The sequence below is a fragment of the Papio anubis genome, chromosome X, assembly GCF_008728515.1.
Source record: "Papio anubis isolate 15944 chromosome X, Panubis1.0, whole genome shotgun sequence".
Lineage (NCBI taxonomy): Eukaryota > Metazoa > Chordata > Mammalia > Primates > Cercopithecidae > Papio > Papio anubis.
Window position 1 is genome coordinate 81,187,953 of NC_044996.1, and position 19,415 is coordinate 81,207,367.

Sequence of the window (19,415 nt, forward strand, 5' to 3'; positions counted from 1 at the left end):
ATGTTCTATCTTTATGTTCACTGATTCTTTTCTCTGTCCTCTCCATCCTCCTTTTGAGCTCATCCACTGAGTTTTTTAGTTTGGTTATTATAGTTTGTTCTAAAGTTTTATTTGATTCTTCATTATATCTCTTATTTATTTGCCAAGACTTGCTATTTTTTAAATTTGTTTTAACCTTGTTTGTAATTGCTCATAGATTGCTCATAGAAGCATTTTTTTTTTCTGTTGGCCACTTTAGAATCTTTGTCAGATAGTTGAAATCTTTCTCTCTCTCATTCAAATTGAAGGTCTCCTGGTTCTTGGTATAATGAGTGAATTTTTTTTTTTTTTAAAGACACAGGGTCTCACTACATTGCCCAAGTTGACCTTGAACTCCTGGGCTCAAGTGATTCTCCCAACTCAGCCTCCTGAGTAACTGGGACTATAGGTGCTGGGCTTAGATATGGAATGATTTTTATTGCATCCTGGGAATTTCTGGATATTATAGTATGAGACTCTGGATTTCATTTACATCTTTTGTTTTTGGTAGGCTTCTTCTGACACCATTTTCATCAGAGGAAAGGGCCACTGCCTGGTTACTGACAGGTAGAGGTTCAAGTTCAATTTCCTTCCTTGGCCTTGGTTGGTAGGTGTAGTGGGGGCTTCTCCTTTTTACCGTGCAGGGGTAAAAATTCCAGCTCCCTATTAGGCCTCCACTGATGCCTCCCTAGCTGGAAGGGGCAGAAGTGCCTTTTTACTGTTCCCCAGGTGGGCTTCCACTAACACCACAGTCAGGAGGTAGAGAGATTTTGGGAGGGGAGGAGAGGGAGGCTAGTGGCCTCACTAAATGATATGTTGTGGTGAAAGTCCTGACTCACCACCAGGCCTCCTCTGACACTGACACCACCCAACAGGAAGGGGGTCTTGTTATCCCTTGGGGATGGAAGTTTAGGCTGTATACTCAGCCTTCTCTGACACTACCCCAGAGTACGGGGGAGCCTGGCCAGAGTGAAACTCTGGGTTATCTACTTGGCCTTTGCTGGCTTGGGTGCAGCTACAGTTTGTTGTTGTTTTTTTTTTCCTGTGGTGTGTGGTTGCAGTGGGTGGTTACTGTCTAAGAGTTTTCTGTCTGGCCAAACTCCATTTCCTGGTCTTATGGCTAGAGAGAACAGGCCAGTTATTGGTGTTTACATTTTTTTTTTTGTCTGTGCCCATTGGCATTTCCAGGCTGCTGGCTTCTCCAGTACCTGGTCTGGAATATTTGATGCAACAAGAAAACCCAGGGAACTCATCACCTCGAGTTCAGGTCACTGGGGTTCCTAGTTAGTCTGCCCCCTTCCTCTTCTTTCATAGTCTTCTTATGTTTGTCTTATATATAATGTCCAGAGTTTTAGCTGTACTTAGTGTGAGGAATAGGGAGAGGTGTGTCTATTCTAACTGGGTCCATCTTTTTTTAAAAATTAACTACATTAGGCCGGGCGCGGTGGCTCAAGCCTGTAATCCCAGCACTTTGGGAGGCCGAGACGGGCGGATCACGAGGTCAGGAGATCGAGACCATCCTGGCTAACACGGTGAAACCCCGTCTCTACTAAAAAATACAAAAAACTAGCCGGGCGAGGTGGCTGGCGCCTGTAGTCCCAGCTACTCGGGAGGCTGAGGCAGGAGAATGGCGTAAACCCGGGAGGCGGAGCTTGCAGTGAGCTGAGATCCGGCCACTGCACTCCAGTCTGGGCGACAGAGCGAGACTCCGTCTCAAAAAAAAAAAAAAAAAAAAAAAAAAAAAAAAAAAAATAATTAACTACATTAAGTTTTTGAAGAGTGCCAGTCAGTTGTTTTGGATTTGTCTTTTTCCTCATGGTGTCATTTATCTCGTTCCTTTATACAGTACTCCCCCTCTTATTCATGGTTTTAACTTTCCATAGTTTCAGTTACCCATGGTCAACTGCAGTCTGAAAATATTAAATGGAAAGTTCCAGAAATAAACTTTTTATAAGTTTTAAATTGTATGCCGTTATGTAATGAAATCTTGTGCTGTCCTGCTCCATCTCACCCAGGATGTGAATCATCCCTTTGTCCAGTGTATCCACACTGCATACACTACACACCTATAAGTCACTTAGTAGCCATCTTGGTTATCACTTCAGAAAAATACAGTATACATAGGGTTTGGTACTATCTGCTGTTTCAGGCATCCACTGGGGATCTTGGAACATATTACCCATGGATAAAGGAGGACTACTGTACCCTGTATTTACTGTAAACTGGAAATTAAAATAGAGGGAATCTTAAATAGGTTGGTCAGGGTAGGCTTCACCAAAAACGTGGCATTTGAGCAAAGAATTGAGGAAGGTGAGGAAGTGAGCCATGCAGAAGAGTAAACCTGGCAAGGGGAGACCAGTGCAAAGGTCCTGGGTAAGGAGTGCAAAGGTCTTGGTAAGGAGTGCATCTGGCTTGCTGAAGGAACAGCCAGGAGAATCAAGTGGCTTTAACAGAGAGTAAGGAGGGGAGAATGCCAGGAGACGAGATCAGAGATTTAATAAGGGACTAGATTGTGTAGGACCTTGTAGACCAATGTAAAGATTTTGGCTTTCCTCTCAGAGAGATGGAGTGCCATTGGAGGGTTTTGTGCAGAGAACTGGCATGATGTGACTTGGGTTTAGCAGGATTGGTATAGCTTCTTTGCGGAGAATAGGCCATGGGGCGAGGGTGGAAGCAGTGAGACTAGTCAGGCAGCTGCTGAAATGATCCAGCTGAGAGATGGTTGTGCCTTGGACCAGCATAGTAGCACCAGAGATGATGAGAAGTGGTTGGATTCTGGGTGTATGTTGAAGGGAGAGCTGAAAGGATTTGCTGACAGATTGGATACAAGGTGTGGTTCCAAGGATTTTTTGCCAGGACAACTGGAGATGTGAAATTGCCATCAATTGAGATAAGGACAGTTTTAGGAGGGGTCATTTTTTGGGGAAAAGGTCAGCTGTTCAGAAATGAGCATGTTGAGTTTAGGATGTTTATTAGATATCCAATTGGAGATGAACACAGGCCCTGTCACCAAGGTGCTCAAAGTGAGAGAAATGGAAATATGGAAGCAGATCATTACCATACCCGTGAAAAGTGGTATTTCAGGAGGGTGTATAGAAAAGCAAGTTATCAGTTCTGCTTGTTGGGGGAAGGGGACTTAAGAAAAGTTTCACAAAGGAGATGATATTTTCAGTTTGGTCCCAAAGGGTGACTAGGCGTTCATTAGGCAGAAAAAAGAAATGTATTGTTTTCTGTACTCCTAGAACTGGCACACAGTGATTGCTCAATCAGACCCAATCCAGTCACTATTTTTGTGTTTGGACATTACTTAACCTCTCTGAGACTTGGTATTGTAATCTGTGAAAAGGAAATAATCACAGTGTTCTTGTGAGGGTTGAATGTAGAACACTTAGCACACTGCGTGGTACATAGTGGGTTAGTGTTAATTATGGTCAAATGAATGAATGAATATCTTCCTTAATGACCAAATCTAGGCTGGGCTGGTAACCCAGGAGCCTAGTCTTTTATATGATTAACAGTTTGTCAATAGAGATTGCTAGACTCCTTTCAACCTCTGAACTGCTCTGATTGAAAAATAAGCATTGATAAGCCTCGATTGAATGGAGAGGGTCAAACTGCCCTCCTCAGGCCCCTTCCTTATCCCCTTTTTTGTCCTATCCCCTTTAACAGGTTCCTTCCTCCCTTCCTCCCACCCTCCCTCTCTCTTCATTTTTTAATGATTGTGAGCAAAATCCCTTCAGATTCATAGTGAGCTTCTCCTCATTCCATAGGCTCCCTGCCGCTCAGACTGGACTGGGTTGACAAGGCTGGGAGGAGGTCAGCCACACTGAGACACTGTGACACTTAACTAGGGAACCCCCCTCCCAACTGCCAGGGCTCCAGTCTGAGACCCCAGGGAGACAGTCGCCCCCTACGGACCAAAAGCAGCCCCACACCGCTGCAGGCAGCTCTGGTTGCTAGGCAACCAGGCGATGGAGGACTTCAGGAAGGGATTTTCAAGCAGAGAGACCATTTCTCTCCCCTTCCACCGCCTCTCCTGCTCCTTCAGCAAATAGACGGGGTTGAGACCGCGGTCCGCTGCTGTCTGATAAACTGGGCTCATTCTTGAAAATAGAGCTTCACTGGGTGACCTCCATTTTGTGTGTGGTGAAACGATCTCTCTTGCCCCAAATGTGGTTTCATCTGGGGGCTGGAGACTCGGGTCGCTGAAGGTGGAAGTTTCTGATTTGCAAGGAGGGGAGGAGCATTGTTGTGGGTGTGCACCCTTAGTCAATGGGAATTCTAGCAAATTGAGCTTGCGTGGGAATAATTTTGATCAGTCCATCAAGATTTCCTCACGATTCCCAATGTATACATTAGGAAACTCTTACGTTAGCCCATTAAAATAAAAAGGTCCATTGGAATGACAATATATAAAGGATCATTCATACCTCATTGGGGACAAGTTTTCCGTGGCTTTCATGAATACGGTTTCTCTCCAGACAAGGGAGAGATCATGAGGTCTGTGAATCCCTGTGAGTAGGGACAGAGCCCAACAAAATGGAAAGAAAGAAAAAGAATGGCGGGGTTGGGGGTGTGGTAAGCACAGAATCTGGCAGCTTCTGAGCTCTGTCTCTGGTTTGGGGATCCCCAGCTCTGTGCCCCCTGTGTTAGGACCATGCTGAAGCACTCCATCCTTATGAAGGCTGTGAGGGACCAGAAATCCATAGCTTTTCCTTCTAGTAACCTAGCATTCTGGCCCAGGAGTGGGCCCAGGCTGGCCAAGGCCATGACCAAAACAATCTTTCCACTTGGGACGCATCTCTTCCTTCTCAGCTAGTACGACAGAAGCTTGATTGTGGCAGAGCCCCAAGCCATGGCAAGCTTAGGGGAGAGCTGTGCCCAGGAGTCTCCTCGTGGGCTTTCCCTCCAGAGTTCCAAGGTAGAGATACCAGGGTGAGGTAACTGGCAGCCAGAGAGCATCTGGCCCAGCCACTGCTCAGTCCACATCTCCACAGGGCATGGTGGCAGGGGACGCTTCTTGCTCTCTGTGTTTCCAAACTGAACTGGGTCGGGGCTGTGCTCCTGCTCTATTAATAGCCCCCTAGCCCAGCCTGCTAGCCCCAAACCCGGATGCCAGGAGCGGTGAGTCAGCAGCTAAAAATAACGAAGAGCAACTACATCCGAACCCCAATGAGCAGCTCCCCCGGGTCCTCCGCCCTTAAGTTTTTGTCAGTGTCAGAATCCAGCCCAGGGCCTATAGGTTAAGCCGCTATAGCTGTCCAGTTCTCCTGGGAAGAGAGTGAGGATTTCCCGTGGCAGGCTCAAGGTTGCGTACCCAAGGCTAGGGGCTAGGAGAAAGGGGTTAGAGGCTGGGGCTGGGTGCTGTCGTTCCGGTTGGGGGGCCAGACGCTAAGGTTAGAGGACCACAGCTGAGAGTGTGAGAGCCGAGAGGTTGGGGCTGCAGGGATGGAGTTGCTGGAGGTCTTCAAGGTGAGGTTGGGAGGTGAGGGGAGGAAGAGACTGGGCGATTGGGAAGGGACATTAAAGTAGGGATGGGGGAGGAGGTACGTGCTGAGAGGTGACAGCCGGGCAGTACCAGGCCGACTGGGGGCCCTAGAGCTAAGGCTGGTAGCCAGTCTGACAGAGGGGGTATGGATCGGGAACCGGGAAAAGTAAGGGAACGCTGCTCGAAAAGGCGGAGTGTGGGAGAGACCTGCCCGGTACACAGCGGCGTGGACCCCCAGGAAGACCAGGACCGGAGCACTGATTGCGGCGTTCGTTCTCCGTGCGCCTCCAGCCTCCCCACGCGTCGCATGCTGGCACCCCCGCCCACCGTGCCAGCTGCAGGCCAGGTACGTGGGCGCGGCCGGCCGCCGGAGCCGGAGTGTGCAGGGATACGCAGAGAGGGCGGGGCGGCCAGAAAGGGAAGGGGTGGGCCCGGGAGAAGGGGGCGGGAACACGGATTCAAACTCGCTTGCGTCCAGCCGGAGACCGGAAATGGCCGGGGACTCACTGGGAACTGTAGTTCCCGCGGCTGCCCAGCAACCGAGGGTTGGGGGGCGAGTCTTGTCCCGATGATGCCAGTGCTGCCCCAGGGTCTGGAGAGAGAGGAGGAACCGAGAACCGGACCTCCCTACCTGGCCAACTCCTTAGTTCTACTTCCCTCCGTGTGGAGATACGAACTAGGTCGAATGTGGGTGTGGCGGAAGACTGTGGGGTCACCACAGAGCCCCTCTTGTCCCCGTTTTTGCCTTAGGCCCTCCCTGCTTCTACTAGACTCTTCATTCTCGGTCAGCTCCGCACTGGCCACCTTAGCTGCGGAGCCCAGGGACTCCCGAGCCGCAAACGCATTGGGGAACTTGCTCCTCGAAGGGAAGGCTGGGCCGGAAATTGGACCCTGCTCGCAGCCCAGAGGAGCGAAAACTTGTGGAAATCGGACCTTGCCCTCGGAGTCCTGAGTCAAGGACACGAGTCCCCAAGCGGCACGGAAAACAGGTGGCATTCAGCAAATACGTCACGGCGACAACGGATGCGGCCCTCCTCTTGGGGCGGCCACAAGGTGGAGCTACAGCGCAACCCTGCACCGCGCGCCTGGCCTCCGGACGCCCCCGAGGTGGCTGCTCTCCCGCGGGCCTCCCGCGTGTCCTTCATTGCCGCAGGTGATTCTCCTCCCACCTCCAGTCCACCTCCTCCCATCTCCCCATGATGGCCCCTCAAGGTCGTGTCCCATCCAACCACAGATGGAAGGTGCTTCCTCTCCCCAGCCCCTGAGCCAAAAAGATTAGGCTATGACCAAATGGAGATTACATTCTTTGAGTAACAGATTAAGACAAGATACAGGAACCAACCTGCCTTGAAGAAAAGGCTGCGCACAGCAAAAAGCCACCTGTAAGCACAGAATTACATGGCTAGACGGGCTTTTCAGCTTCTGGCCTCTAGGCACGGAAACAGCTAAGTTGCAAGGGTCGGGGAAGACAAGTATATCGTGGAGTGGCGATGGTGTCTCTATCATCTTACCGTTCTCCGGGAAAGACCATTTCGTTATCTCCTTCAGTCTCTCTTCCAAGCTATCCCACCCCGACACACCCTGTGCCTTCTATGCAAGAACACGTGCACACAAGTCTGAGACATTATCCGAGCAATCTCCCTTTTACTTCCTCTGTTCTAGTTTCATCTGGGGAGAGACTTCTCATGACTCACTGTGTTCCCAAACATCTCAGGTCAAAACCCCAAGGGGAGCAGATTCCATAGCAGCTTAGGGAATGCCCATCACCTAGGCAAGGGGCCCTCATGGTTCAAAATCTCCTGTTGGCAAAGCTCCTCTCACTGCAACCCACCACCCCTGAAGCATTCCATTTCAGCTGCTCTCCAACCCTTGCTGTTTGCGCAATGTAGACTGCCTTGGGTGGGGAGGCAGGGCAGGGCATTCACTCCATCATGAAATTGTTGATCCTCGTCAGCAGCACTGCTGTTTCCAAGCCTGGGGAGGAGCGGGAGGGTAGGTCATCTAGGGAGTTAAGCAAGGGGAAAGCTACAGGAGGAGAAATATGAGGTGAGGGGAGAAAGTTCTTACCAGTTTTCCCTCTCTTCTTAACAAATCTCCTGTGGGGAGAAAAGCTTCCCATTGTGAGTTCAGCTAGCTTCAAGCAGGCCCTTCCAGCCCCCACACCTGCTCCCCTAAGTGCTTTTCCCATGTTCAAGCCAATTTGATAGTATAAGGAAGGGCCTAAGAATCTCAAAGGAACTAAACAGACCCTCAGCCCTGGGCAGCATATATGAGTCTGAAGCAGCCTCATCACCAGGGCCCTGGAGAAAGTAAGGACCCAGAAAGCTGAGGCACAAAGCACTCACCTTTGGAGGAGGAAGGTCCACAAAAGCAGCGTGGTGGAGACAGAATTGGTAATGACCCATATGATTAAGTAGGTTTGAGGGGTCTGTGAAAATAGGAAAAGGTCCCAAGGGCAGTATATCAGGGGAAATAAGTAAGGAAGAGAGGGACAGAATTAAGGAAAACCAGGGATGGGAGAAGAAGAGGAGAGGTGACAGTCCCAGAGCCCTTACAATAAGCCAGATAGGGTAACGCATCTGCTGCAGCAGCTGGCAGTCGTTGGTGGTGACCGAATCCACCCCTGCACACCAAAGCAGGGAGAAGAGCCAGGGTTTGTTCACTACAAATAGGTTCACTGAGACATTATCCTTGTGCAATGCCCTGTGAAGGTGGGAAAGAAAATAGGGAACATCCAGAATCATGGTGCACGGGACCTGGGAGGCAGCCCCCTGCCTGTGCTTGAATCTACAGTGCCACTGCCAAGGAGGTATCAACTCTGCCTTTCCATAGCAGCCCCTGACCAACAGTGATTTTCCTTTCATAGCTGAACTCTGTCTTCTGGTGGATTCTGCCCATGGGTACTAGCTTTGCTATCTGGGGCCACACAATGTGTCTCTCCCCTGAGTCCTGAGCAGAGGCCCTGTCTCCCTGAGCCTTCTCTAGGCCTCACAGCTCCAGCTCCTTCAGCCATTACTCTTATTATTTCCTTCCCTGTACAAGCCTCTCTAATACGATATATTCCAATTTATCAATGTTCCTTTGAAAATATGGGGCCTGTCTCTGAAAATAATATCCCAAATAGGCTTGGACCAGCCTTTTTTTTTTGAGACAGGATCTTGCTCTGGAGTGCAGTGGCACAGTCTTGGCTCACTGCAGCCTCGACCTCCTGGGCTCAAGTGATCCTTCTGCCTCAGCCTCCAGAGTAGCTAGGACGATAGGTTGGCACCACCATGCTCAGCTAAGTTTTTTTTTTTTTTTTTTTTTGGTAGAGATGGGGTTTTGCTATGTTGCCCAGGCTGGTCTTGAACTCCTAGGTTCAAGTGATCCTCCCACCTTGACCTCTCAAAGTGCTGGGATTACAGGTGGGAGCCACCATGCCTGGCCAACTTGGGTCAGCTTTGAATAGAGCAAAACTATCTCCTCCTGTCCTCTGGGCACTATGCCTGTATTCAGGTAGCCCAGAGTCAGGTTAGCCTTTGGCAATGTTACATCCCACTGATGACTCACTACGTATACTGTTCAATGAAAGCCCTGATCTTTTTCACACACGTTCCTGTTGATGCCAGTGTCTCCTCTCTGGTCTTTATGCAACTGAAATTCTTTTGGGCCCCAAATAGAGGTCTTTACATCTATCCCTGGTGCATTTCATCTTGCTAGATTTGGCCTATCTTTTTACAGCACCTAGACCTTTCAGGGCATCGATTCCATCATCAGTGTATTCATCACCAATTCACATCATTTGGAAACGTGATCAGCAGTTGATTAGCAGCTGGTGTTGACCAGGACAAGACTAAGGTGAGAGCCAAACCCTATGTCATGTCTTCCTCTTTGGTGATAACTTGGGGAAAGAAATACTTATATAGCTAGGTGAAGTGGCTCATGCTTATAACCAGGAGGCTGAGGGCGGCAATGGCTCAGGCCTGTAATCCCAGCACTTTGGGAGGCCAAGGCAGGAAGATTGCTTGAGGCCAGGAGTTTGAAACCAGCCTGGGCAGGTAGTAGGAACCTGTCTCTACAAAAAAAAAAAAAAAAAAAAAAAAAAAAAAATTAGCCTTGCATAGTGGTGTGCGCCTATAGTCCTAGCTACTCAGGAGGCTGAGGTGGGACAATCACTTGAGCCCAGGCGTTCAAAGCTGCAGTGAGCTATGATCAGGCCACTGCACTACAGCCTCGGTGACAGAGCGAGACCCTATCTCTAAAAAAATTTTTTAAATTAAAATTCAAATTAAAAAAAGAAATATGTATGATAACTGGGCTATCATTCAGTTCACATTTTTCTATCTGAACACAAGGACCTTATAAGAGGCTTTAGCAACCCGATGCTTTGAAGTCCGTCATGGTTCAGCTGGGTCAGCTTCTGGGGTTCAGCTCACATCTGGGACTCTCCCCGATTCATGCTGTCTTACCCTGATCTCTTTGTTGTGGAATAAAATCCTTCCCGTGGCCTACAAGGTCCTACCCAATTTGACCCCTGCCTGCTTCTCTAGCTTCCCCTTCCCCCTTGCTCATTAGGCTGCCGTTCCTGTTCTGCAGCTCGTAGTTAGCTCCTTGCGACCATTCAGGTCTCAGCTTAGATATCACCTCTTTAACCAGCCTTCCTAATGTGGCTGCACCCACCTCCCTGCTCCAGCCCATCACTCCCAAACCTAACCACTCTTCTACATCTCTCTGTTTTGTCTTCATAACACTTTTTCACTTTCCAATATGCATGTATTTTGTTAAGTGACTTATTCTCTGTTTCTTTCAGTAGTACATGTATTCCACAAAAGCAGGAACCTTGCCTGTCTGATTCGTGTTGTGTCCCCAAAGCCTGCAGTACTACCTGATACGTGGCAAGTGTTCTGTAAATACTTGATGTATGAGTGAATGAATGAAGAGGCTTTGCTCTCCCTGAATTGGTTCTTCCCTGCCATTAAGCCTCATGTGATCCCCTTGGTTCCTTTCCTCTAGCACTCACTTGATATCCAATAGTGGCAGATCTTGATAGGGGAGGTTGAGAAACTGGGGCCTCTCAGTTCTGTTGCCTCCCTGATGTCCATATATCTGGCGCATTCCAGGTGCCCGTCGTTGGACATTAGCACGATCTTCATCTGGTAGCCAAAAGACCTGTGGTTCAGGAAGGATGGGTGTGAAGCTGGGGAAGACCTAGGGATTCCAAGGGCAGGGACGGGGCAGAGAGGTTTGACCACAGAATGGGGTATGTGAGCTGGGGCAGGGCCCTGGGGCTAGGGGCAGCCTCAAAATCATCATCATCATCATGGCCTAGGGAAGGCAGGGTGGGGAGAGGGGGTCCTGGAAACATCACCATGGTTTGGGGCACCCTTGCATTCAGCACAGTCTCCAATGTCTGGATCACGAAAGTGTCATAGTATGTGTGGTTTTGTGGGGGTCGGCGCAAGTCGAACATGATGGAAAGGTTGAGGGCTGCGGCTTCCTCCAATAGCTCTTCTAATGCTGGTACTGTCTGATTCTCAGCCTCTTTCTGATCAGGGCCTGCCAGCGGTTTGGCCCCCCAGAAGGGTCGCCTCTATAAGAAAGAACAATTATTTCAAGACCAGAAGAGGCCTCCCGGCCTTGCCCCCATCCTCACTATCTTCACTCATATCTTCCACTTGGTGTCCAGCTTCTTTCCACCTCTGAGCCAGGGCCTTTTTCCAAACCGTGGCCTTCTTCCAGACCATCTAACAACTTACTCCGTGACCTCAACCTCCTGCCCTTCCAGTTTCCTAACTTCCTCTCTCCCACTACATCTTCTCGTTGGTCTCAAGGAGACCTCTGCAATCTTGACGCTTTGGTTTCTTCCCAGTTCATCAGCCCCTTTCTAGCTGCACCTACATCCCCTACCCATGGTTCATCCACAGCTTGAACTACTTTTCCATAGCACTCTCAGCTCCCTTTCTGTCCCACTTGCCCTACAACTCCCAGACTGATTCAGTTGTACAATTGTCTGCCTCCTCTACCACTAGAACTGGGGACTGAGCACTGCCACGGGCAGAGTACAAAATGTGGGCTCTTGGCACTGCAGTCCTTATTTTTCGCTCTCAGCACTGCTTAGCAATCCTTTTACTTGCTCTTGATTTGCTCCCTCTTCCATTCCCCCTAGTGTTATTCCAAGCCTCTGCTACTCTCCTCTCCTCTCCTTATTCTCAATGAACGACCTCACTTCCTAATTGCTGACATGGATAAAGCTAGCTATCTAACATTTATTAAGTACCTACTATGTGCCAGGCAGTGTTCTGAGTACTTTATGTGTATTAACTGATTTAATCCTCCCGATAACCCTACAAGGTAGGTACTGTTATTATTCCCATTGTACAAATGAGAAAATTGAGGCACAGAGAGACTTAAGAAATGCTGCCTCGGGTCACACAGCCAGTAAGTGGTGGAGCCAGGGTTTAAACCCAGACATCCTTTGCTCTTAATCACTCTGATCTGATCTGATGTAAAGAATTAAATGGAAAAGAAGCAAATTGCAAAAGAGTCTGTGTAATGATTCTATTTGTGCAAAATAGAGAGTGTGTGTTTGTGTATGCAGATGCACCTTGACTTATGATGGGGTTGTATCTTGATAAACCCATTTTTTAAGTTGAAAAGATTGAAAATCAAAAATGTATTTAATATACCTAACCTACTAAATATCCTAGCTTAGCCTAGCCTACCCTAAGTGTGCTCAGAACTTACATTAGCCTACAGTTAGGCAAAAATCATCTAATACAAAACCTATTTTGTAATGAAGTATTGAATATCTCATGTGATTTATTGAATATTGTACTGAAAATGAAAAACAATTGTCATATGGGTACTCTAAGTATAGTTTCTACTGAATGTATATCAATCTCAAATCATCATAAAGTAAAAAAATCATTAAGTGGAACCTCAGAAGTTGGGAACTGTGTGTGTGTCTGTGTGTGTGTATCCAACTGTTAACAGTGAATATTTCAGAGGGATTGGATTATGGGAGACTTTGATTTCTATGTTATTTCTTATTTCTCTGATGTTTTACTTTTTACAACGAACATGTATTACTTTTACAATCAGGGAAAGAGGAACTGAAAAAATTCAATATCCTTTTAAATATTTTGTACCACTTACAGGATTGAAGTTGACACTTCTGGGCCAGGCATTCGGAGATCTTCAAGGCCAAGCCTCTGCTCCCTACCACTCCCATGAATTGTCTCTCTCAGTTACATTCAGCCACACTTTATTCCTGGAAACACCCTTTTTCAGACTTCTGGGTTTTACATGTCCTCTTCCCTCTGATGGAGTTCCCGTTCCCTGCTTTGTGCATCTTAGGAGAAGACTCTCATCCTGTCCTGTATGAATCCACTCCTGATTCTCTCCCAGGCAGGAAAATGTTTTTCTTGCTCTGGGTTTCCTGAATCGTCTGCTGCCTAGGCTCTCTACTGGGTGGAAGTGACTTGAGTGAGAGCACAGACTATGTTCTTATTGCCTAGCACAGGGCTGAGCAAATGCTTATCAACAGAATGAACTCTGCCCTCTCTGAGTGTCCCTGTAGGTGGCTGCCTCTTTGCAGAGGCTGTCCTCACCTCTAGGAACCAGGACCCAGCATTGAGTCTCTTCAGTTCAGCCCAGGAGAAGTCACTGCTGTGGGCTGTGATTCGGGTTGGGAATACAGAGGCTACATTCGTGGTCCTGCTCAGGTGCTCATCATGCATGAGGAAGGGGACCCCGTCGGAGCTGAGGGCACAAGGGGTGTCAGAGGGCCAAGCTCTGGGGCTGGTCATCATATCCTTCAGCCCCCCCAGGTCCCCTAAGCCCCAGCTTCCCTCACCTGACCATCACATCAGTCTCAAACACAGTAGCTCCGCATTCAGCTGTCTTCCGCAAGGACATCAGGGTGTTCTCGGGAGCCAGCTATGAAAGGGAATAGGCGATGAGGTAGCAGGGGAGGGTGGGAGACTGGGAACCCACAGGCCTGGCCGCTGTAGCGCGGACGAGCAGACCTTCCTGACCCTCCCAGCATTCTGTCCAACACTCACCATGGGGGCCCCTCGGTGTCCCACCAGCCCAGGCTTGGGTGGTAAGTCACTGGGTTCCATGATGCAGGGCGAGGAGATGCATAGTGGGGCCAAGTAGATGACCAGGACAACTCCAAAAAATAGGAGCAGTAGCAGAATCTTGGGACCTGTGGGGAGTGGGGGACAGGCTTTCAAGAATGGGCAAGGGGAGAGCTCTGGGGACGGAAGGCAGAGTGCAGGTGGCAGAGCAGGAGTGGCCAGCAAGGGTGAGTGGGGCAGTGGCATTGGCACCTCTTCGGTGGATACGGTAGAAGGTATCAGCCACAGGCCAGGCCAGGAGGGTGATTCCAGCGGCTGCTCCAATATGAAGGAATGGGGCTGTGGCCTGTGGACAAGAGCTGGTGAGGCGGGCTCTTCTCCAGTGCCCCTCCCCGCTTTCCTCTTAGGGCCTGACTGCTGGAGTTGAGAGCTACCTGTAGTCTTGGGGGAATAGGAGCAAGATATGTTCTAGAGTTGGCTGCAAGCCAAGGCTCCCGCCTAGACACTGGAGATTGGCCACTCACCTGCAGTGACACACGCAAGCTATGCCACTCCTGCTGCCATTGGATGTCCAGTCCCACAAGGCCAGCGGCCACAAGTAGCATAATGAGGAGCAGCAGCACCTGGGGGCCCAGGGATGAATGAGGCCTCTTGGTCAATTTGGGCTTATGGTTGGTGAGCTGCTCATTCACTCTCTGGAGAGGGGACCCGACCCTTGCCTTCCCCTGACACATCTACTTTCCTCCTTTCACTCAACAAATACTTACTGGGCTTCAGGTCCTGGGCTTGACCCCCCGGGGGTATAAAAGTGAGGTCCTCAGCAAATAGCCAGCCAAGTGCTGGGCCCAGTGGCCCCCTCTCCCATGCATTCCCATCCCTACTGTACCTTGTGGAGGCTGTGCAGATGCAGGGGCTGTCTACAAAGCCGCAGGAGCAGGGCCAGGACCTGGGGGCAGAGAGTGGTGGGACTGATGGGGCACCAAGAGGGGAGCAAGGTTACTGAGGTGGGCTTCCCAGGCTGGTACCTCCCTCCTGCCCAAGAATTAGCCCCTCCCTCAGTGGCCAGGATGAGAATAGGGAGCTAGAACTAAGCAGGAAGGAAGGCTGAGGTGGGGTTAGGCCAGCGGCCTCCAGACCCACCAATAGCAAGGATGCATATGTGACCAGTAGAGAGATGACCAGGAGGAATGCCAGGGACCAGTCCATCCAGTGTCCCCAGCGGCGGAAGAGGAATCTGTGGGAGGGGAGAGGGAAGTGTCCAAGTGGGGGAAGGGGTGTCAATAGTGGCCTGAGGGGAGGTGGGGTGGGTGGATCCAGGAGGACTAGAAGGGAGTGAGGAGAAAGCCCCTCACGGGGCCAGGGACTCCAAGGATTGAGATTTGGTGGAGGGATTTTTTTTTTTTTTTTTTTTTTTTTTTGAGACGGAGTCTCGCTGTGTCGCCCAGGCTGGAGTGCAGTGGCGCGATCTCGGCTCACTGCAAGCTCCGCCTCCCGGGTTCACGCCATTCTCCCGCCTCAGCCTCCGAGTAGCTGGGACTACAGGCGCCCGCCACCACGCCCGGCTAGTTTTTTGTGTTTTAGTAGAGACGGGGTTTCACTGTGTTAGCCAGGATGGTCTCGATCTCCTGACCTCGTGATCCACCCGCCTCGGCCTCCCAAAGTGCTGGGATTACAGGCTTGAGCTACCGCGCCCGGCCTGTGGAGGGATTTTCTAAGGAGATTGGGTAGCAGCAGAGCTGGGTTTGAGGAGCTGGGCAGGGCTGGGGGATGACTGGCAGTGGGGCGCCTAGGGGTCCCAGGGTGGGGAGCAGGTTGACATGTATGCTGGGGAAGCGGCAGGGGGAATCCATGACACACTCATTGAAGTTGTGCAGGTCATTGAGAAGGACGAGCCCGATGTACAGCCAGCCCAGGGAGAGTAGGAAGGTGAGGAAGAGCAGGCCAAACCAGATACAGTCGCACTGCAAAGGGGCAGGAGAGAAACTCACAACCAATACCTACTTGAAGCTCAGAGTCCCCAGCAGGTGGCAGCTGAAGGGAGCTGCCTGCCCCGTGTTGGGCTGCTCTGCTCAGGGGGCAGCTCTTTCCATATTTTAGGGAGATTTTCTTCCTGGGAGAGAGAGCCCCTTCCCCCAAGCTGTCTATGAGCACAATTGGCCTTCTTATCCCCTCCAGTGGGCCTCTGCCTTCTGACTTCCAGCCTCCCCCCTCTATCCCTACTCCACCTTGCTGGTTTGCATCCTCTCTCTGGGGCATTTCCTCCAGTGGCAGCTATACAGGCAGTGGAGGCAGCGGGCCCAGACGGAGCAGCAGCCGGGGGACTCGGCCATGGTGAAGGCCTGGGGGAAGGGACACTCAACCATCAGGGACCCTGGCAGAGAGCAGATCCCAGTCCCCCTCCCAGTGTATCTGAGGAGCCCGGGGGAGGAGCAGAGGCCTGGGCCGCTGCTCAGCAACGGAGGTCACGGGGCAGGCCCAGAGTGCCAGACTGGATGAGGCGAGCAGCCCCAGCTGCAAGCCTGGCAATGGGAGACAATCTCCAGAGCCTTCGTTTCCCTTTAATCTTGGTACCTGGAGAGTCAGTGGGACACCCAAGAGGTCCAGCCTCTTTTCGGGCAGGATGCATATCCACTGTCTCCAGCTCCTCCCCATTTAACAGCACACACCTCTGGGGATGGAGTGCTTGCCCTGGGGGTAAAGAACTCAAGAGAAACTGCCCAGGGTGGGGCAAACTCAGTTCAGCAAGTTAAAGCAGGTTTGGCCAAGCTGGAGGCAGCCCCATGCTGAATTGCTTTCCAGCCCAGGAAGCAGAAGTAACCTGAAGCAAAGGTTCCAGTTCTGACCTGGGGCTAATGAAGGCCCAGCTAGTTGGCCAGTTGCTATGGATATAGAGATTATTCAGATCACAAATCTCTGAAAGATTCTCTGTGTCCACCTCCCAGGGGACAGAGGGCACTGCCAAGAAGAGGAAGACTTGAGGTGAACATGTTGCCTGGGTCACTCCCAGTCTTCTAAAGGAATCTTTGGATTTTCAAAATACAAAGCCTCCCCCTCAAGTCCTGCCCTTTCCTGCCCAGTCGTCCCCCCACCCCAACCAGAAGCCCAGACCCGCCTTCAGGAGCCCCACCCTCTAAGTTAGCTTTAGTCAAAGTACAACAAACGCAGGGCAAAGGTGTGAATGCGGGGTGTGGTTGTCTTGGGGCAGGGGACCCCTGTACCTTATGCTTCTGGGTTTGGCTGACTGAGCTGATCCCCAGACTTGGCTGGGTATGTGACTGATTCTACACGAGAGGGTGTGCGATTTGTGTCAGCATTTGTACTTGTGTTTGCACAACTGGCTGTCGGTACAATACGATTTCAGGTGACTTTGAGTATGTAAAGGAGCCCCTGGATACACCCAAAGCGTGTGAGCATGTGTGCATGTGGGCTGAGGGACAGGACCCCTTGTCCTCCGAGCTCCCCAGAGGCTATGGAGTCTTAGAGGGGTGCACAGTGGCTGGGTCCGGTAAGGAGGAAGGTGTGGCTGCTTCCGAACTGCCCTCTTTATGCTGCCTTGGGAAAGGAGGGTTAGGGTAGGGGTGAGGAGCTGGAGCTGGGGGAAGGAAATCTCTCCCCTCTCTGAGACCCTTCCCGGTAAAAAGCCAACCCAAAGGGAAGCCCTTGCCTCTGCCCATCTTGGAGCTGGTTTGATAGCCTGCCCTAAGCTCTTGCCTCCCCTGGGGTCCTACCCCTGTGCCCCAGACACTGCCTTCCAGAGTCCCCTCCCTTCAGGAGCTGTCTGTAGGATGGGATCAGGGTCTGAGCAGCCTGAAAACCCCAAGTAGGGGAGCTGACAGGGGTGCCATTCAATCCCCCAGTCCAAGCCCAGCGGGATGGAGCTGGTCTCTGCTCCACAGCTCCCATCTGTAGCCCCCCAGCCTTCCCGAGCCCTCACACCTTTGCTCAGTGGCAGCTCCGCTCCACTCTGCTCTCTGCACTGCTTCCCAGCTCCTCTCCGAGTGGTCTGCCTCCTCCCTTTTTCAGTCGTCGGTTCAGCCCTATGAGTCAAACAGGTGGCACTGTTGCCACCTACAGGAGGCTGTGTGGGTCCTCTCCCTAGGCCTGCAGCTGCTCTGTGGCCTGGGTACAGCCCGGGTGGGAAGATGGAAGGCAGGAAGGGGGAGGGAGAGCAAATCTGCTTCTTTACTTGCTGGCAGTCAGGGGGCTTGGGGTGAGGAATTCCTTTGTGCAGCCTTTCCCATCCCTCTGTCCCTCCTCCTGTTCCCCTCCCAGTCACTGCCGGGGCTTTGTCCTGGCTCAGGGAGGCGAGGGCTGAGGGCACAGGCTGGCGGGAAGCTGGGGGGGAGGTGACCACACAACTTTGCAGCTTGGCAGTGAGGAGAAGAGGCCCAGCCAGCCCACTGGAAAGGCGTGTGTGTGTGTGTGTGTATGTATGTGTGTGTAAGTCTAACATCAAGTCTCAAGCTCCCTGGGAATACAGCCTTGATTCATTAGGCCCCCTCCCCTCTTGAGCTCCTACTTCTAATTCAGCAAGGTGCATGTATAAGAAGCTGCAGCCTGGAGTGGTGTCTCACACCTGTAATCCCAGCACTTTGGGAGGCCGAGGTGGGTGGATCACCTGAGGTCAGGAGTTCAAGACCAGCCTGGCCAACATGGTGAAAAAATACAAAAATTAGCCAGGCATGGTGGTGTGCACCTGTAATCCCAGCTACTTGGGAGGCTGATGTGGGAAGATTGCTTGAGCCCGGGAGGTCGAGGCTTCAGTGAGTTGAGATTGTGCTACTGCACTCCAGCCTGGGCAACAGAAGCTACAAGCTACTTCCTGAACTCTGGACAGCAAGTTGCCCTGTTTCTGGACCAGAGGTCCCCATGGGCCTTGTGGATCCTGGGTGACACTAGTAGTTCTCCCGTCTTCCCTCATCACCCGACAGGAGATGCTCATTCAGGACTTGTGTCATTTCTGCTGCCTTGTCCCTAAGGCATATGAGTCTCTTTCCAAGAATCCTTTGAGGAGTGTAGTGTATATTGGGGTCACAGGCTTTTGGAAGATGAACACATACAAAAGATGCTGTTACTATAGCATCAGCGGGGAAGGGCTGGTTAGCACGCTATAGAGTTTGTTTAGTGCTAAAGCACAGGGGTCTGGGTGGGATGGGGGCCAGAGGCTGGCTTGATTGACCTCTCCCTCTACATTATGCCTGATGCGGTGACTCGAGATCTGGGGGCTATTAGTGCAGTGTTGGTAGGAAAGGATGTTTTCTCTGGGGATAAGTCTGCTTACCCCTCCCCCGCCACACACTGGCTTTCAAACAGTGAGAAGGAAGACTGGCTCTCTTATGCCAAGAGCTGGCCCCCCTCCCACTCAGCCTTCCCATTGTGTCCAGAGGCTCTAGTTGGCAATGGCAGAGGCTCCTTTGCTCCCTCGGCATTAAAATGCAAAGAGAAGCAGGGCTGCTTGCTGGCAGGAGGCCAGGGAGGACCAGCAGGTCACCTAGTCCATTGCAGGCTTCATTCTAGGCAGACTGTTGCTCAATTTCTTTTGCTTGGGCTCTGGTGGATTCTAGAGGAGTCTTGGCTTTTGAGTTTTTGGGGATGGTTTGGGAGCTTTTTTTGGGAGAAGGGTTTTGGAATTCAGAATGCATAGATATGAAGCGCAGGGCTTGTGAGCACCTCAGAAGACAAGGCCAGTCAGCAGCCTGTGTATGGTATTCCAGGGCTGGCCCCCTTTTAGCTTTAAGCAGAGATGGAGAACCTGATACATTGTGAGGCATAAGCATCTTTCAAAGGAGAATGCAAGGAGCCAGTGCCGTTCTGTCCTGGAACTGGACAGCAGTATGGTGCAATGCCCC

General features: G+C 51.0%; 2 protein-coding genes across 6 annotated transcripts; one reads left to right on the forward strand and one right to left on the reverse strand.

The window, feature by feature from the left end:
• The first annotated feature begins 5,140 nt into the window (after positions 1-5,140).
• On the forward strand, positions 5,141-13,096 carry LOC103880762. Of its 2 annotated transcripts, XM_009197767.4 has the most exons (4): positions 5,141-5,852; positions 6,257-6,659; positions 9,227-9,343; positions 12,643-13,096. In XM_009197767.4, the coding sequence occupies exons 1-3, from the start codon at positions 5,652-5,654 to the stop codon at positions 9,325-9,327; spliced, it is 705 nt and encodes a 234-aa protein (XP_009196031.1). In that variant the 5' UTR covers positions 5,141-5,651; the 3' UTR covers positions 9,328-9,343; positions 12,643-13,096. The 2 variants fall into 2 exon arrangements, with proteins under 2 accessions (XP_009196031.1, XP_017809783.1); XM_017954294.3 differs by lacking the exon at positions 12,643-13,096 and having other exon boundaries at positions 9,227-9,483.
• GDPD2 (glycerophosphodiester phosphodiesterase domain containing 2) lies at positions 7,127-17,849 on the reverse strand. Of its 4 annotated transcripts, XM_003917840.3 has the most exons (16): positions 17,503-17,849; positions 15,792-15,905; positions 15,424-15,527; positions 14,707-14,800; positions 14,453-14,512; positions 14,091-14,189; positions 13,819-13,912; positions 13,549-13,694; positions 13,341-13,423; positions 13,096-13,246; positions 10,854-11,075; positions 10,506-10,654; positions 8,062-8,209; positions 7,852-7,934; positions 7,574-7,602; positions 7,127-7,480 (listed from the first exon to the last, which is right to left on the reverse strand). In XM_003917840.3, exons 2-16 carry the CDS (start codon positions 15,894-15,896, stop codon positions 7,428-7,430), a joined length of 1,620 nt encoding a protein of 539 aa, XP_003917889.1. In that variant the 5' UTR covers positions 15,897-15,905; positions 17,503-17,849; the 3' UTR covers positions 7,127-7,427. The 4 variants fall into 4 exon arrangements, with proteins under 4 accessions (XP_003917889.1, XP_003917890.1, XP_003917891.1 ...); XM_003917841.3 differs by lacking the exon at positions 15,792-15,905; XM_003917842.3 differs by lacking the exons at positions 15,424-15,527; positions 15,792-15,905.
• Positions 17,850-19,415: the final 1,566 nt, after the last annotated feature.

Coding starts and splice junctions, on each gene's coding strand:
- LOC103880762 (XM_009197767.4), top strand. CDS start 5,652: ATGGATCGGGAACCGGGAAAAGTAAGGGAACGCTGCTCGAAAAGGCGG. Junction 5,853..6,256: donor CCGTGCCAGCTGCAGGCCAG/GTACGTGGGCGC, acceptor TTTTTGCCTTAG/GCCCTCCCTGCTTCTACTAG. Junction 6,660..9,226: donor CGTGTCCTTCATTGCCGCAG/GTGATTCTCCTC, acceptor ATCTTTTTACAG/CACCTAGACCTTTCAGGGCA.
- GDPD2 (XM_003917840.3), bottom strand. CDS start 15,896: ATGGCCGAGTCCCCCGGCTGCTGCTCCGTCTGGGCCCGCTGCCTCCAC. Junction 11,076..13,095: donor CTGGGTCCTGGTTCCTAGAG/GTGAGGACAGCC, acceptor TCTTTCTTATAG/AGGCGACCCTTCTGGGGGGC. Junction 7,603..7,851: donor TGGACCTTCCTCCTCCAAAG/GTGAGTGCTTTG, acceptor TTCTCCCCACAG/GAGATTTGTTAAGAAGAGAG.